General features: G+C 36.6%; 1 protein-coding gene across 1 annotated transcript in view; it reads right to left on the minus strand.

The window, feature by feature from the left end:
• LOC136876456 (sorting nexin-13) overlaps positions 1-19,200 on the minus strand; it is a 219,354-nt gene that overhangs the window by 37,287 nt on the left and 162,867 nt on the right. The window contains exon 16 of the mRNA XM_067150440.2: positions 577-768. Within this exon, the coding sequence (XP_067006541.2) occupies positions 577-768 (192 nt within the window). The remainder of the gene's footprint in view (positions 1-576; positions 769-19,200) is intronic.

Consider the following 19,200-nt stretch of genomic DNA (forward strand, 5'->3'; position numbering starts at 1 on the left):
TAAATCCATTTGAAATTTTAAACAAATGATATAGCAGCTCGAAAGGGTGTGCAGTATTGGCTTTGTATACCAGATTTTATTCAAATTGAGCCACGCATTTTTCGTCCACAGAAACTTTTATACCTTTTTCGTCACATGTTTATACGGCCTGCAGCAATAAATTAGTCACCTTATTACACCTTATATAAACTGTTAATAACCTAAATAAGTACTTTACTATGAAGAGAAAGAGCATTAGAATTAACATTTACCATAATAATTTTGATACCTTTTCATCATAATAAACAGTAATTCCTAAAACTATTGAAAAATATCAAATGAATTTAGACTGCACATAAAGGTTCAATTAACCATTACAATTAAAAACTGAAAGACATGAATAAATGAATACATATCTAATAAAATTTCATGTTTTATCTATCATAAAAACAGATTGTTCAGTTTTATTTTCAACTTTACTTTTCCTACTTGGGTGGACTATTCTCTGGAATCAGTCTAAAGAAACGTCCCTTAATTTAAAAAAAACCAGCCCTCGGATTAACGCATTCAGCAAAAAATCAAGAATTAAATTCTCACCTCAACGTGTAAAGAAGCTCCTACTTTCATGGACTCATAGAATCCAGATGGTCGAATTGTTCGAGTCTGGAAGACTTTACTAATACCATCCATAACACCATCAACAGTACTCAAGAGATTGTCAGGCATAGTCCTTACTGCCTGACCCACAGAGCGCATAGAGCTCTTCAGAGGATTTACCAATGTATCTATCTGTAAAAGAAATTTCATCAAATTATATTTTAAAAATACAAAAACTTCTCTTAATTTATAGACTAACCAAATTTAATAACAATACCACAAAAAGTATTTGAGATTTAGTGTACTGCTAAGTATGTACGTTTGTTCTCAATTATAACATGGATCAATCATTTTCCTAAGCATACATGTTTTTTCCCCACGTTTTTCCCTACTTTATTACTAGTTTACCAGATTTTTGGGTGAGCCTCAACCTTTCAGAATAATAATCCTAGCATTAGACTATGACTATTTATTCTGTGCAGACATCATGTGATATGCTATGGATCCTCTTATCATTAACATTTAAGACTTTTGTCAAAAGATGTCAACAATTAAAACACTAATTTTATGATATATAGAGTTTCTCTAAGATTCACGATCTTTGCAAAATCCTAGGATATGAGTCAAGTTTATTTTGTCCTCTCTGCACAGTGACTAGTAGTGGATAGCATTTGTCTATAAGAGTTTCTCCTGACTGAATGTCATTTCTGTAATGTCATACCATTTTGTCTCCAACTGTTAGTAGGTGTATATTCTTTGACAAGGGTGGGTGGCATCTGCTGTGCATAAGAAACTTGTGTATTGGTGTAGTGAAGGATAGTGTTGTGAGTTACAGGGATGTTGGGGACATCAAAAAAGCCAAGATTAATATTAAAATACCTTGACCTAGCCAAGAATCAAATGCAGGGCCTCATGGACTGAAGGCCAACCTGTTAACCACTCACCCCTGGAGCCGGACATTCCAGACAATAGAAAGCCTAATACCACTGGAGCAAGAAGAAAACAAGAACTAGACAGGCAGGCAGGCAGGCTGGATACAAAAGACAATGGAGGAGCAGCCTGGCGGTAAGTGGAAGCAACGTTTGACTCAACCGGGATCAGCTGATGGCTATTCAAATCTCAAGGAGCTGTTTGACTAAACATGGGTGAATATGAATGCTGTTCGAACTTGCAAGTGCCTGAACTCAGAGATAACAACTGACAATGATTTGAAAGAAGAGCTTAGGTATTCATACCCATCAATGAGTTGATAAGAGGAGTTTTCTGAACGTGAGGGCTTGATCCAGCGGGGCTTAATACACAGAAATAAAAGAAAATGTTGATATATCAGCAAGTAATCAGAGCTATTTTGCAATTTAAAAAGCACTAAAATAATGAGATCTCATAATCTAAAAAAACATTAGTGAAACCAAAAAGAACTTTTGAAGACATCTAAACACTTGATAACAGCAGAAAAGAAGGAAAAGCTGTTAAAAGGACAGAAGCAGAAGACACTTACAGTACATGATTTTTTGGGCAAATTACATATAATAGGCAAATGAGCAAATGTTTTAAACACTATACTGTATTTAAAAATACACTAAGCCCAAGTAGATGGTGGGGTCATATAAAAAGTTTTTAATGGTAAACCGGGTTGATACTGTTTGAGAGGAAGACAACGTGTAAGGTGGTAGATGCTTTGGAGGAAGATCTTATTAAGACGAGAGTTGGAAGATGGAGGACTCAAAGCATAAACAACTAAGTGTGGGTTGAAACTTCTTAGGAGGCCAAGGATTGCAGCATCAAAGAGTATGTAAGAATGTTCTCTCTAAATAAAGATGTCTTAGTAGTTAGTTTAAGAGTAAAAGTTATGTTTAACATTCAACTATTTGACCTAAATACAATAAATCACACTACAACATGCCACTAAAGTAAGTGCAACACACACAGCAGAGAGATAATGGGATAGGGAAGTATACAAGTGGCATATAATGCAAACTAACAGCAAATTTTTAAACGAAAATATCATCCATAAATGGTGGCAACAAAAGAAAGATCTAGCAAATACGTATTATTTAACTTAGATGTTCCTCTTTACTATATGGGATCTAGGTTCAATTTTACATGGCTCTGCAAGTTGCCATCTCCATTTTTCTGTATTTTGAAAAAGTAATAACACAGAAAAGATATCACTCACAAGAGACAGATTGAGATGTGGGGTTTGCATTGACTTTTCTTTTAAATATCTCATGATCTGTGCCACTCTGCAAGTCCCCCATGTCTGGTTTTCAGTGAACGTGTCATGAATTGCGGGGAGCACAGTTGTATATGAACTATTTTCTCCCACTTGCTTTAGTAGTGACTGTTGCTGCACCGAAAAATAACCTAGACTGTCGGAGAATAAAGCGTTCAATATATTGTTATAACAATTTCTTAGGTTTCGATGATGGCCTCATTTATTCCTGAATTTTGACTGGCTGTGGGGCAATTCTCTCTGTTTCATTTGGCCTTGAGCACCTAGCTTGCTGTTCATTGTTCATTGAAGCGTGGCTACACTATCTTATTAGTCATGATTGGGAGCAGATGTATGGCCTGCTGTGGGGCCTTGGCCAAGATATGTTTGAAGGGAATGTTTCTCTTTCAGTCTTAACTTTTAATTCCATAACTTCTTGCCATTAGTAATTTTCAGTCTATCATTGTATTTTTACGTAATTTGAATATTAATTTGTGACAATATTTTGTGAGTTATGTGAACTTACCTTCTTGCTTTAATGTCTGTTTCACGAGGTATCTTCTCACTTCCAGGCTTTATGTTCATAAGTATGTAGCAAGTTACAGTTAAGAGCAAGTAATTTTCTTCTTTTATTTTTATGTAAACTTAAATTTTCTGCCCATACTTGCTCTGTTAATATGGGAATAGCCCTCAGATATAACAGAATCTCCCATTCCATGAATATGCTGGGCCTAGGGTCCTTTTAATTTGTTTTATCTAGCCCCTTCTTGGCCAATCTTAACTACAAGGCAATTTATGTAAACTATTGGAAAGGTGGTTACACACTTTTAAGAATGACAAAACCTCTAGTAATATTTCCTTATTTCAGTACTTCCTGTTTTCAGTTGGAATGACCTTTAATTATTTGTATCCTCTCTCGAATATTTAAATGTTTCTGCCCTTCTGGCGTTTGTTTCCCTTTGTTTTTTAAATGTGATTATGCTGTTATTAAGGCATAACCATGCTTTCATGCACTTACCAATGTTTTCACTTTTGTAAAATTCCTACATATTATTTAATTTAACTTTACCCACATTTAATTTATTGTAACTTCTCCTTTTTTCTTTTAGTGTAAATAATTAATATTTCTCTGTGTTTGAAAGCATCATAGTTCCTACCAGGGTTCTCAGCATTCTTCACGTATGTTTTCATATTCCCTTTCTTTTCACGTAACTAGGGTTACCATATGTCCTTTTTTTCCTGGACATGTCCTCCTTTAGTGTTAAAGAAAAGTGTCTGGGCAGATTAAAAAAATAACGTGGAAATGTCCTCTTTTTTGGAGACAATGAAATATTGTACTTCACATTGTAGAGCCATTGCCGCTCCATTATGATACTATGCATAGAAGCAGAGTACAGAGTAATATACAGTCATCGCTGATCCTCTAACCGAATCTCAACTGTTTGGTGTTTGTGGTTTAGTATGGTATGTGCCCTGCGAGTACGTGATAGTAATGTAATGTTTTGGTATTATACATATTTGTTACATTTCACTGTTATTCAAATTCATGGTATTAATCTTAGTTCTTGTATTGAGGCAATGTTTTCTGAATGTAAGGGATCTATCCAAAGCAATCCCAAGATATTTTGGATTAAAGTAGTGTTCTAGTTGCTGACCACACCAACAGATATTCAGTTTCCTCCGTGAATCCCAGCTGCGTAGACAATGAGCAGACATGGGTCTTCGAGGGATTCTGTACCAGAAAGCTGTCACAGTAGCTTGACAATTTGTCCAAAGCCAATGTCAACTTCTGTTCCACTTCTTACAAGCTCTTTCCTTGGGCAATAATAGCTGTATCATCCACACAAATAAACTTCCTGGTTTTTTCAGGTAAGGGTTGATCACTTGAATAGATGTTGTATAGCAAAGGGGCTACAGCACTGCTTTAAAGGAGTCCATTCTTCTGCAAGCTCCACCTACTGTTTTTCCCAAGGAGACCGACATAGAATCTGTGATTTTGGAAAAAGGTGCCAATTAAAGATGTCAACAGGAAGTCCATCATATGGTACAGCTTCTGCAGCAGTTTTTATGGTTAATTGTATCATAGGCAGCAGTTAATTCAACAAGAGAAAGGCCAGTAATCTTTCCTTTTCACAACAGTCTTTTATATGTTCAAATAGATTTAATATTTGACCACAGAAGGATTTTCCTAGATCTAAAAGCCGGCTGGTTTGGAAATAATATTTTCATTAACGTTGTCAGAGATTCTGTTAAGAATCATTCCTTCCAGGAGCTTAAAGATATGTCAAAGCAATGATATAGGCCAGAAATTCTTTTGATTATTGGGCTGCGTCCCTGGTTTCATTATGGATTGCTGCTAAATTTTTTATCTATGCCATGCTCACATGAAGACCCATTTTTGTTTCTTGAGCCCCATCTCCAGTGTTTAGGGATTTTCAATGTGTTAACACAGGTGTTGAAGCAGGATAGCTGCCATTCAAGAGCTTTAGGACTGAAGTTCTTTAGCTGCTCACCTCTGACGTCATCAAGACCAGTGGCTCTGTTAGACTTCAAGCTGGAAATGGTTTCCTTTAATTCTTCAAGACTGAATGGGTTTTGAAGGAAATGAATCTCTGTTATCTCACCATGGATAATGTTCTTCCTTTTGATTTTGCCATTGAGTAAGAGCTGTGATGCCACTCTGGTTGGCAGAAACAGAGCTGAAGTTCAAAGGAGCAGTGATATAATTGCCACCAAGATTTTTCAACACATGCCATACTCTATTATTATTCTATTTCTTATCAAGATTTTCCAGTAGTGATACCTATTTTTACTTCCTGTCTCTAGAAAAGTAGCTGCTACCCCAAATATTAGGCTAATGTAAATCTGCCTTTAGAGAAGTCAGAATGAAACTGGAAGATCTATCCTCGAGTACTAGTCAGACCCCTACAATTTTGCTCAGTTACATCAGAGAATAACCTATAAGCAACATAATGGTTGGATAATTATCCATTTACTAGCAATAACCTCATTATCAATAACTTAGTTCTCATGGTTGGAAGAACAACGAACAACTTTTGCAACAAAAATTCACAAACACTTCAAAATAATCCAAGACTCATAAATAAAAAAAAGTCAAACATGCCTTTCAACAGCTACCACAAAATAAGTATGAATAATATATCAGATATATCAAATCACTATTTTAATAAATTAGTATTTAAACCATTCAATGTTACTTCAACTATATGCTGTTATAACGGTCGAGGTACAGTTATGTAGAGGAATAGGGGATAGGGAAACAAGGCCCTACTTACCAGTTCACTTGAAGGGAATCTTGGAAGAGATAATAAGGGTTGGGAAACTTCTTCAGCAACTGCTTGTAAAATAGGATGGTACTGGAATAATGTAGAAAAAATTAAATATATCCTCCACACATTAAAAATACTATTTACACCACCTTCCTAATACAACGATGTGCTTATTTTCACTTTTCAACAGAATACTGTATATAGTCCTTAATCATACCTAAATCACTGAAAGTCACCAACTGATCAATTCTCAACTACTCTCATTACACAGAAAATCCGATGAATGTTTAGTCACGTACTTTTAACTATAATTCATATAATTTGGATGTTTACTCAATGTGGATCTGAATTTAAATATTTTTTAATTCATTTATTATCTATGTTACAGCAATTTTTAGAACAAAGATTTGAAACAATATCTATTACTCACCAGCCGTTCAGAGAAGAGATAGTTCAAAATTATTATAATATTTATGTAGAACATCTCAAAACTAACATAGCAAAGTAATACAAGAATGAAAACAGAAAGTAGTAGTTCTGAAGAATCTCAAGAAGAAGAAGAAGAAGAAGAAGAAGAAGAAGAAGACGACGAAAATTACGGTAAAGTGGTTAAGAGTATGCATCATCCAAAAGTATTCAGCGTAAATTCTGGACAGTTGGTAGTACCAGTACTGAGAGTGGTGAGGTACTAAGGTGTCATTGTTGATAACAGTTGATGGGCCTGAAGTGTACACAGAGGAACTCCAGGCATCCTTCTTCACTTGGCAGGTAAATGCACAGATTTGCTCTCAATAAAATACGGCCAATTGCAGAAATGGTATTTAGACGATGATTACGGTTAAACAATGTCCAAGTATGGCAGCTGCATTGCGAAGACATTATTTGTCACTTAGACACTGTCTAAAGTTTATGTTAAACAGGCCATGTTTAAATACTGCCAAGGACACTGTTAAAACCTCAAATTTTAGGAATGAATCACTATCAGAGGTTATGTACAATGAAACATATAGTTTGTATTATCATGGTAAGACGATTCTGAGAAGAAAAGTTAGTCTGACAACCTCCTGTGGCTCATCTGCTGCGAAATCACAGCAATTCATTTAATATGTATGGAGAGGTACAATTTAAAATATGATTTTGCTTTTCAAGAGATAATATAAGGAACTTGTTTCTTGAGCCTGACACAAGGACAGTTTGGTAACTGTCAACAAATATATATATATTTGGATAATTTCCCTAGAATAATAGGTCACATTGACTACATCCATATCAGAATAACTTCTTTTATATTCTGTTATTCTACAGTCGAACCTCCCTTCTGCGGACACCGTTGGTTCCGAGGAAAAATGTCCGTTACGAAAGGTGTCCGTTGAAACAAGTTTGTAAAAATCGGACATTTTAACGGCAAAGAACATCCACCTTAAATATAAGCATACATATCTTTATTTTTATTATTCTAAGTCATTTCTGTGTTAGTATTTTATAGAGGGTTACTGTAAGTGATTTTACATCATTTACAAACATTACAGCTTTGTAAAGTAATCCATTGTTACTCATGTTTAACAGACAACTGAAATGCTACGGTATTTCTGTCTCACTAATTAGCGCCTGTATTGTCTTTTCCTTCTCAAATTGACTACCTGAGCTCGACCTTATCAGCGACAATCCGAGTTATGAATAGAATGATGCAAGAAGGGAAGAAAATCCCTAGGTAACTTGTGAGTCAACAGTCTCTGGCAGCATTTCTGGGCAATTAGAATTCTCGGAATAGGTCTGTACACCACTAGGTAGAACTGCATTCCGATGTACCTCCTCTCCCCTTGCTCGCGAAATAGTGCAAACATTCAAAAGGTATTTCCTTATGTCTGAAGAATGGTTTTAAAAGTAAGGACGACATGTGGTCCGGCGTAATAAATTGTCCGGCAACGTGTGCAGTTACATGTTACAAACTTCATATTTGGTCCTATTGAAAATGTACATCAATTTAAGATTATTAAAATTTTATTAGTCAACCTATTCAATACAAATGATATTTGCAAAGTTAGGACTTACATCCTATTAAGCTAAGGTCTAAAGGGACATGTTTTGCCCTTTAAAAGGGCATCATCAGCCTTTTTACACTCATGCTAAAGATAAAAATCAGGATCCTGATTGTCGATATAAGAAAAAAATGTAAATGAGAATAAAAATTAGAATGAATATTATACAATATGTGCAATCATGAGTTCTTAAATGACAATTGACAATTAAAATATCATTTAAAATGTTTGCGAAGAAATGGGAGTTTTTTGTGGTATGAACTAGTTGCCTGTATGCTCTCAGAACCATACAGGCAAATAGTTCATACCGCAAAAAAACCGAGAACATTCTGCACTATATTTCTTCAATAGTCAATCCACATTCAAAACTACAGCCAATACGTAAGAATGTTCCCATTTAACCATCGGTATACGAGCTGACAAAATCTGTACAGCAGCACTTATTAGTTAACTTCTCATAGTTCCTTCAACAAAAATACTGAGACCGCAATCTCACTTCGTAACATATGAGATTAATGGATTGATTGGACACAACTTTATAATCTACATGTGCCATACTACAGTTTCATTACGACTTTTCAACGAGAGAGGTTTTATGTTGTCTTGAGTGGCTATTGGTTTTTTTTTTGCTAGGGGCTTTACGTCGCACCGACACAGATAGGTCTTATGGCGACGATGGGATGGGAAAGGCCCAGGAGTTGGAAGGAAACGGCCGTGGCCTTAATTAAGGTACAGCCCCAGCATTTGCCTGGTGTGAAAATGGGAAACCACAGAAAGCCATCTTCAGGGCTGCCGATAGTGGGATTCGAACCTACTATCTCCCGGATGCAAGCTCACAGCCGCGCGCCTCTACGCGCACGACCAACTCGCCCGGTCTATTGGATTTTATTAACCATTCGCTCTACATTTAAAATCAGGTTGCTTCCAGCCGAATTTCACGAACCTTGAAACGGCAACTTTAGCCATAGACTTTCTTATTATTTATTTGGTTAAGGCCTAGTTTGTTCAGTTTTATAAGATCATTTTAAGATTGCTGATGTAATTATCGTACCAACTCCCATTTCTTCGCAAACATTTTAAATGATATTTTAATTGTCAATTGTCATTTAAGAACTCATGATTGCACATATTGTATAATATTCATTCTAATTTTTATTCTCATTTATATTTTTTTCTCATATCGACAATCAGGATCCTGATTTTTATCTTTAGCATGAGTGTAAAAAGGCTGATGATGCCCTTTTAAAGGGCGAAACATCTCCCTTTAGACCTTAGCTTAATAGGATGTAAGTCCTAACTTTGCAAATATCATTTGTATTGAATAGGTTGACTGATAAAATTTTAATAATCTTAAATTAAGGTGTGAAGTGTCCGCTTAAGTCAAGCGGACGGGACAAATTACGATGTCCGCTGTCCGGAGTTCGAGGTGTCCGCTAAAATGAGGCCAATTTAACACTTGTCTTATATAAAATAAAATCGGTTCTGAGGAAAATTGTCCATATAGGGAGGCGTCCGCTGAATAAGGGTGTCCGTTAGGGCAGGTTCGACTGTATTATATTTAATGCCAAGTAAGCACACATAATACAAGTAGTAACACTGCAAAGTAGGTTGTGTGTGTGCCAAGTAAACACACATAATACATGTAGTAACACTACAAAGTAGGTTGTGTGTGTGTGTGTGTGTGTGTGAATTATTTTGTGGATACACGTCATGCTAATTCAGAAAAGAGTTCAGCAAATATCAGATAGGAAAAGGCAAGGACTGGGAAGGAAGAGTCGTAGCCATTATACAGCCCCAGTAAAAAATGAAATGGCATATGGCTTTTAGTGCCGGGAGAGTCCAAGGACAAGTTTGGCTCGCCAGGTTCAGGTCTTTTAATTTGACTCCCATAGGCGACCTGCGCGTCATGATGTGGATGAAATTGTGATTAAGACGAGACATAAACCTAGCCCCCATGCTAGCGAAATTAACCAATGATGGTTAACAATCTTCAGGGCCACCAATGGTTTCGAACTTATGATCTCCAGAATGCAAGCTACTGTACATCTGTATATGGCCCATAGAACTCATTCCATTACACAGTACTATAGTTTCATCTTCGCTTCACCAATGCTATTTAGATTACACTCACCGTAACAACACTACAATCAAAGTTATATTTCCTCGTATGATGGCATGTTGCTTTACTCTCGATAATATTATGAGATTTCATTTCCACTGAAAGTAAGTCATACTCAAGTTTAGCCATATCTGTGTAATGTGTAGGAAGATGACAGCTGACTAACGTTTGGCGTGCACACCGAAGAATTTCACTGGTTGTGACAAGCAAAGAGTTGCACTGTATTTTCGAGCCAACATTGAAACTTCAACGACATCTAGAAAAACACCGGCTGAATATTATTTATGCAATGGAACATTGAGCCTAACTTAGATGCTATTTAAGTAGATGCTGTCAAAGGCTTAAAACTAGTCACTGTTTCTGAAATTGGCCCGTAACATCTCTTGTTGATATAACAAGGAGTTCCATCAAATTTTAAGAAACATTCATAAACTTTTACGTTGTGCAAGAAAGATAGAAGCTGATGAATTGGAATCCAGGCTAGCCATAAGATACAACAACAAAAAGATAAGAGTTTCCATGCGGTAACGTGCTAGGAATAATCACCTGGTTAGTACGTGCTTCCGTCTAGTAGTGGTTCTGTGAAATATTTGCAAGGCAGCCAAGAGTACGAGTAAGGAAGGAGGGTAAGAGTATGCACATACTCTTACCTCCCATATTGCAGCAATTCAAAGAAACATTTATATTTGTATTTATTTATAAATGTTCAGAAATTATGGTTAGATATAAAAGAAAAAACAGACTGGAAATTGATTTTCACAACAGAAATAATGGAGGAAGCAAGGTGGAGAATTGCAAATAGTGAAAGCATGAGACAAGTGGCAATTCCATTGGGAATCAACAATTGTACACTGAAAAAACTGCTTAAAGTTGTGAGTATTGTATTCATAAATAAGCTAATTACTTAAATTAAATAAATCTAAAATTGTTTGTAAAGATTCTTATGTTTATCGTCGACTGATAATATTTTGTGGCAATAACTTATTGTTGATATAATTTTTCATGATTTCATAGTTCTGTTCCATCACTTGGGAATCTTAAAAGATATTTACAAATGGAATGGAGTGAGAACTTGCTAATCCCTGCAGAGAATTGGACTTGAGGTTTTATGGGTTAAGTAGATAACAGCTGATGGAAGTTTCTTTTCTTATGCCGAAAAGAACAATCTTCATCACAGATTTCATAAAGGAAAAAAAAAAAAAAAAAGCTTGCTGGAAAACAATGGGTTGTTAGATTTTGCAAAAGACATTGGCTTTCTCTCCATACTCTCGAACAACATAGTTTAGGTAGTGCCATTGCGTTCAACAGAGTACAGCCAACAATTTTCTGAGAACCTAAGATGCTACAGAGAGAAAAAAAATTGCAGCTCACAGAATATTTAACTGTGATGAAATGGAAATTTCTACAGTGCCACAGGAACTTCCCAAGGTGGTGTCAATTAAAGACAAGGTTATATCTGCTGGAAGAGGACAAACCATTACAGCAGTTGTTTTAGTCCACCTGGAATCTACATTTTGCCAGCACTCATTTTTCCATGCAAGCAGATGAAACCATAACTTTACAATAATGCTCTAACTGGTACTTTACCAATGGTCATCAGGATATATGAATTTTGAGCTACTGTTTATTTATTTATTACCGGGTAAGTTGGCCGTGCGGCTGTGAGCTTGAATCCGGGAGATAGTGGGTTCGAATTCCGCTGTCGGCAGCCCTGAAGATGGTTTTGGTTTTCTGTGGTTTCCCATTTTCACACCAGGCAAATGCCTGGGCTGTACCTTAATTAAGGCCACGGCCGCTTCCTTCCAACTCCTAGGCCTTTACTATCCTATCATTGCCATAAGACCTACCTCTGTCGGTGCGACGTAAAGCCACTAGCAAAAAAAAATTATTTATTTATTTATTTACTTATTTATTTTATTTATTTGAAAATTGTCTCCCATTGGAGATAATCCCATTGGACTCTGTATACTCTCCAAATATTTTCTATAATGAATCATGTATATTTTTTCTTTTCATTTATGTATATGATGGACTAAAATTTGGCATGATTTCTTCAGCACTACTGTGAAAATTTTGTCTCGTAAATGTTGAGATAATCCAAATTTCTTCCTAAATAATTCAAAGAATTTTGGAATAACACTGCAAGATCGTTCTTTTCAGCATTTACTTCTTCTGGCTGGTATTTTCCAGTTTCAAATTTAATTGTTGGGTCTATAATGAATCCATTTCTGGTGACCTTCGAATATGCCAAGATGCCTATTCATTTAGTGGAGCCATTTGTTGCAACACAGGATACTTCCCCCTCAACTTACCATGATTTGTCTTTCAATGATGCTGCTATTAGTGTCCTTACTTGCTGGTGTCAAGCATTTCTGAGTAAAAAACCACAGTCACATTGCCCTTGAACACGAGCAAGGGTTTCATTCTCCAGGCATCCATATCATCCAAAGACCAACTGGGAGCTACTTTTATTGCTGCAACATTGCCATTCATTTTTAGACAGATAACCCATTCAGAGGTAGACAGTCCTGATTTGTTGGCTATCTAATTATTGGCCTCGGTGACCTCACTTAATCATTCAATCCTTTTGTTCTTTACAGGCAATGAATGCTTTTCAAATGTTATACACCCCCTGACAAAGATTCTTCCTAAGGTTTCTAGCAGATGAAACATTTTGCCCATCAAGCCAAGCCTATAAAGATCCAATTCTGCTTATTCTTGATAACTGCATCTCACACTGCTCTCTCCAGGCTGTCTTATACTGCAGAAGTCAGCACATCACTCTTCTCAGCTTGCAGCCATGTGATAAGGGCTTCTTTGAACTGCTTACGTCAGTGTATGCAACAACAAGTTTATGGTCTCCAACCCGGGAAAACCTTGGATTCAGCAAAATGTTGCTTATCTCTTTCCGGCTGCCTAATGAAAAGTAGCTAATGTAGAGAAACCTGAACACGTCTTTCGAGCAACTCTAATATTTTCCTTCAATCCGGATGTATGTAATGAAGACAATTTCGCTCCATTGGAAGATACAGACTGACCTTTAACACAAAATCAGACACTACACCATGAAGATTCTGATAGTGATGCAGTTAAAGTGGCCAATTTGCTCCCACTGTAGCAGAAGTCTCTAAAACACCCACAGGTGAGCAATGCTACATACAAGAGAAAATATAAAAACTGGCAGCAAAGTATGTGCATCAGAGATTTACCTACTGCCTAAATCCAATGAAGCAGGCTTAAAGAAGAGGCACAACCCATCAAAAAAAGTCAGAGATTATTTCAACATCTCCATATAAACGTTTCTTGCTGGAAAAGAGTTTGGAAGAAAAAAAAGAAAAAAAGAAAGAAAGAAAGAAAGAAAGAAAGAAAGAAAGAAGCAGAACAAAGAAAATCTGTGTTTAAAAAAAATAGCACTAGGAAGTCAAAAGCCATCAACACCAGGAAATTCATCTTTGGTTTTGAGGAAGAAAAATGGAGCACCCATATTATTCAATGTCCTGGATGCAGCAAGCATATCACAGAAGTGTGGATAAAGTGTAAATTATGCTCAGAATGTGGCATGAAGACTATACATCTTACAAAAGAATTGGTTCGTTTGTGTGTGATCTTTGTTAATGCGTACTCTTCGCGGAACACTGTGCATACTCAAGGATGCAATGTCATCCAAGAGTTCGCATTACTGTGCTCTTCATTTCAATGTTATTTCTTTTATGTTGTATGGGTGTGCAAATTGTTTGTTGTATAGTTGTATAGTTCCTAAATAAACGTGGAGTAATTTACCATGGGAATATTCCTAATATCTACAAAATATGTTTATGGGCAATAAACTACTAAGTGCATATTCTTGATTGCCTTTACCCTACATGAATTGTGCATACTCTTGATTACCTTTACCCTACATGAACTGTTCAATATCTACAGAAGTACTGGGTGCCATGGAAATAACATTGCAATAGGATGAACCCTAGTCAGATATCTAACTAGATTCTCATAACTGCTATAGAGGATGGTTGCCCAGGTGTACTATACTTCCTCTTAAAACGGTAATCACCACCACCACATAATTGCTCTGGAAGGTCGAAGATAGCAAAAGTCAAGAAAATGCTGTCAAGAGACAGTGACAGGCCATTGGGTCTAATACTCTAAAGATGATAATACAGTACTGTATTCAACAGCACCCGCACTCTTAATCCATTTGCCTCATACAAGTATGATGAGGCACGCCCGCTGCATCTGCAATGCCCTTCAACTCTGATGATGAGGCAGATGAGCCGAGAACAGGATATTATAACTGGTTACACCTAAAAGTACCTCCAATGTTTGACATTCTATGAATAGCTAAGGAATGTGGCTGTCCTATCCTCATGTTTGTTATTACCCTCACAGTTCTCAGTGGTGGTGATCATTTCTGTTTAAAGAAGTACAAGGTAACCATCCTCTAATTACTGTTATCATTTGTTTACCTTAAGTCTTAGAATTAGCTGCAATATTCCCTCAGTTTACATGTCTCTTAATTCACTATGACTTGGAGCAGTGAACATGACCACGTTCAGAGTCTGTTTTGAAATGTTTTAGATAGTGGATCAGAAATTATGATGATGATGATGATGATGATGATGATGCTTGCTGTTTAAAGGGACCTAAGATCAGAAATAAGAGCCTCCATGGCTCAGGCGGGAGCGTGCCGGCCTCTCACCACTGGGTTCCATAGTTCAAATCCCAGTTACTCCATGTGAGATTTGTGCTGGACAAAGCAGAGGCAGGACAGGTTTTTTTCTGGCTACTCTGGTTTTCCCTTTAATTATTCATTGCAACAACACTCTCCAATATCACATCATTTCATTTCACCTGTCAGTCATTAATCATTGCCCCAGAGGAGTGCAACAGGCTTTGGCAGCCGGCACAATTCCTAACCTCGTCGCAAGATGGGGCTTCATTCATTCCATCCTGACCTGGTAGAATGACTGGAAACAGGTTGTGGATTTTCATTTTCAAGATCAGAAATAAATAAAAGTGACGATAAAGAGAGAGAGATGATGAGAATGAGGATAGATAAATAAATAATAATAATAATTATTATTATTTAAGTCAACGGAAAAGTGATAGATTATGTGCAAGTGATTTAGCGAGGGTACACTGAAAACGTGTAAGAAAGGATGAAAGTGAATGGATATAAATGGCAGGATAAAACAGTTCACTCATTCATTCATTCATTCATTCATTCATTCATTCATTCATTGGAAACTGAAATATCTGAAATGCTTCAGAATAAGTATCAGGATTGTCCTTCATCATAACAATCAGTATTTCTAAATCGTATCATTTCAGTTACTGCATGCAAAACATATAACTACACCAGGAAACAGTAATATTATCCCAATACAAAGAGAAGAGTAAATATTCCACAGTTTGACTCTAATGAGGATGAGATACAGGCTTATTTTAACTCTTTGCATTCTAATGTCTTAGGTTCAAAATTCCCATACTGAATTGCAACAAAGGTAACAAAGGTAACTGCCTCCTCATATCCTGAAGTATTTTGAAGTTTATCACACCAAATCCTCATTCTGAAGCATCATTACTGGATAGTACAAATCCTTTGCATATTAACTCTTTCACTGTCCGTCCCCGCGGTGTAGGGGCCAACGCATCCGCCTGTCACCTGGTAGCCCCGGGTTTGATTCCCGGCCGGGTCAGGGATTTTTAATTGTAATGATTAATATCCTTGACCTGGGGACTGGGTGTTTGTGATGTCCTTAATCTTCCTTTCCTCACACACAACATTCCACACTACCGCCATTCCACTTACACGCAGGTTCATACAATATGGTGCCAGTAGGGGGAAAAGATCCACACGGGTCAATGCCCCGAACAAATAGCATTTTAAAAAAATCTCTTTCACTGTGCTATTTTTAAACAGAACACTTACAATAAAATGGCATGTTTTTCATATTTTCCAGATAAACTGAAACTTTATTTTTTTAAAGGTTTGTGACCTATTGCACCTATTTTTAACTCACCTTTGGCAATCTAGCAGTGACATTTGACCTTGAAACACACATTACTGTGATACACCTCGAAACATGGAACTGGGCACATTGCAGACTGTCCTGGGCAATTAAAAAAAAACCTCTGTTTTCTCTTGCATAGTCCCTTTCCTTTCTTTGAACATTTGGTGGTAAAATGGAACAAAAAACCCAATTAGGTTTGTGACTCTTGCCACTGCTCCCCAAGAAAGTGCCTCTCTGTCAGGCACACTTGAGGTATGTAATCAGAATGTCTTCCTCGCTTCGCCAGCAGACTGTGCTGATACTCTCGTAGAAGTCCCACTTTGCACTGTTATATCAAAATAAGCCCTGTCACATAATTTCATTTTTAAATTCTTATATCATCACTAATATCCCACCAGTCCAATACAAAATGATGATCTTCCTCATTGCTACTTTCTTCTGAACAATCACTATGCACACCATCACTTTGTACACTCGTTTCATGGTCCAAATTTATTGAACAGTCTGAATCAGAACGAGCCATTGAAAGATTGAAGATGTCTTCACTGTCATTACTTATGTTGTTCCACACGCTCATGGCTGCTGACAAAAGGCTGCTACTGGCCAGACAGCTGACAGGAATGTTGGCGGGCGGTCGGGTGAAAGATAACTAATAAACATACAGTAGGCCCAGTAATGGTGGCTACATTTTCAAACAATGCTTTGTATGTTTGTATTATTAAATTGTAGTATTAAATGCCAATTTACTTAAGAAGCATGTGGAAACTGTAGTGGGAAAGTACCAAATTGACAAAAAGTCGACAAAAGTTGACTTCTGCAGTGAAGGAGTTAAATTGAAAAGCAGCATATCATATTCCTACTGTGTGATGATCTGTGATGAGTTTTGTTTTGATGTGCGCAGTACTGCAGGGCAGAATCTGCTCCTTGGCTGAAAGGTCAGCATACGAACTGGCGTTCAATTCAGAGGGCCCCAGCTTCGATTTCCAATCAGATTACGGAATTTAATCCCATCTGGTTGATTCCTCTGGCTAAAGGTATGGGTGTTTATATTGGTCTTAATACACAACTTCTTTCACATACAACACATCACACTACCAAACCACTGAAAAAACACACACACACGCGCGCGCGCGCACACACGCACACACACACACACACACACACACACACACACACACCAGTGAATACTTCCCTCCACAGAGGCATCAGGAAAAGCATCCGGTCATACAATCCACATATGGTGCCAAGCCCAAATGATTGGGATAAAGCGAGGAGGAGGAGAAGAAGAAGAAGAAGAAGGAATAAATAAATAAATAAATAAATAAATAAATAAATAAATAAATAAATAAATGCAGGGCAGAGTTTTAAACTCGCACAACAGATTATTTAAATTCAGTTTCTTTAAAAAATGAATGGTTTTATGAATTTGAGGCAAAAGGATTAAATGGGCATTCCACAACCTTGAGCACAGAATGAAGTGCAGTTCCCCAAGTCTGGCCACCTTGGTAACTAGTAATTTCCGAACATTTGTACAATATTGTGACAGAATGGAGTTACATCTAAAGAAATGTCCCTAGTCTTTGAACTCACTGCACTTGCTACCTAACAGTGACACTCTTTGGTGCGCAGTAGTTAGAAGACTATTGTCTTGTTTGCCATGTGATCAAGAGGTAAGTGAACGGACAAGGGACAATAAAATGGGTTCCTGACCAACCACATCACAGTCACTCTGATCTGTTTCATCTAATTGAGGTCATTTCAAGAATAATGTGCTTCTCATATGTGTAGGTGCCCACCCTCATCGGAGGGTCTGCCTTACAAGGGCTGCACTCGGCTAGAAATAGCCACACGAAATTAAATTATTATGTGTAGGTGTATGTTTAAGTAGTGAATATAGTTAATGTATTTATCCACAAAGACCTATAGTTATAAAACATTCAAGAAAAAATTTTCCATGAATTTTAACACTTATGCTTTATTGAACTTTTTTTTTTCATTTTAATGCTCATCACTATATTCTATTGTGCATCTTATTCATCACTAACAATAGCCCTGATACATTAATTAATTATTGTCAACATTATCAAAATAATACAAATTACCATCAGTCACTGGTAAACTAGATCCAGACTGTCCACAATTTCTTTACACATTAGGTATATCACACTAATCCGTAAGTTATAATAATCTCTGAATTCTCAGTACAAAGATTTGTTGGAAGCAAAACTTCGAACCAATGTTCAAAATAAAATTATAAAAACAGATTAAAGGATTAAGATAAGAAAGTAATTGCCACCATTAGCAAACACTACTTGTTTAAAATATCTTCCATCATTCTTTGATGTTCTGAACGTTTGAAACATCAAGATATACTACCTATTTACATAAGCACAATATCACTGCCCCAGTTCAATCCGAAATTAGATTTTGAAATGTAAACAAGGACATAAAGAATAGTTCTGCAGTATCCGATTCTATAAAATACATCATCTTGAACATCAGTTGGTTCATACTATAAGAACGACATCCAAGCGTTTTTCTTTTTCTTAATACAATTCATGAATTACAGTATAGAAACTACATGTTTCAATGTTCATATCTCAAAACAGCCATTTTTAAGATGTTTTAGTACTGAATTAGGGCAGCAATATCATGCGGCCATTTTAAGCATCTTTTATTATCAATCACCAAAAACCATTAGAAACTGAGATAACAATAAACAGTACAACAGTACAACTTAGTCTTAAACACAATGCAGTAATGAAACACAGTGGAACTCCAACTATCCAAGCTCCAGTTAAACAAGGTCCGTATTATCCAAACCAAATCTGTAATTCTACAACATAAAAATGCTTTTTTAATGCAGTAATTCTTTAAGTGTGCTGCACAGATATAATATTATTGAGGTAAAGAAACGAGGCACCACAATGAAACAAACTCCAAAAAACTTTCT

Source organism: Anabrus simplex, chromosome 6 (genome assembly GCF_040414725.1).
Source record: "Anabrus simplex isolate iqAnaSimp1 chromosome 6, ASM4041472v1, whole genome shotgun sequence".
Taxonomy (NCBI): domain Eukaryota; kingdom Metazoa; phylum Arthropoda; class Insecta; order Orthoptera; family Tettigoniidae; genus Anabrus; species Anabrus simplex.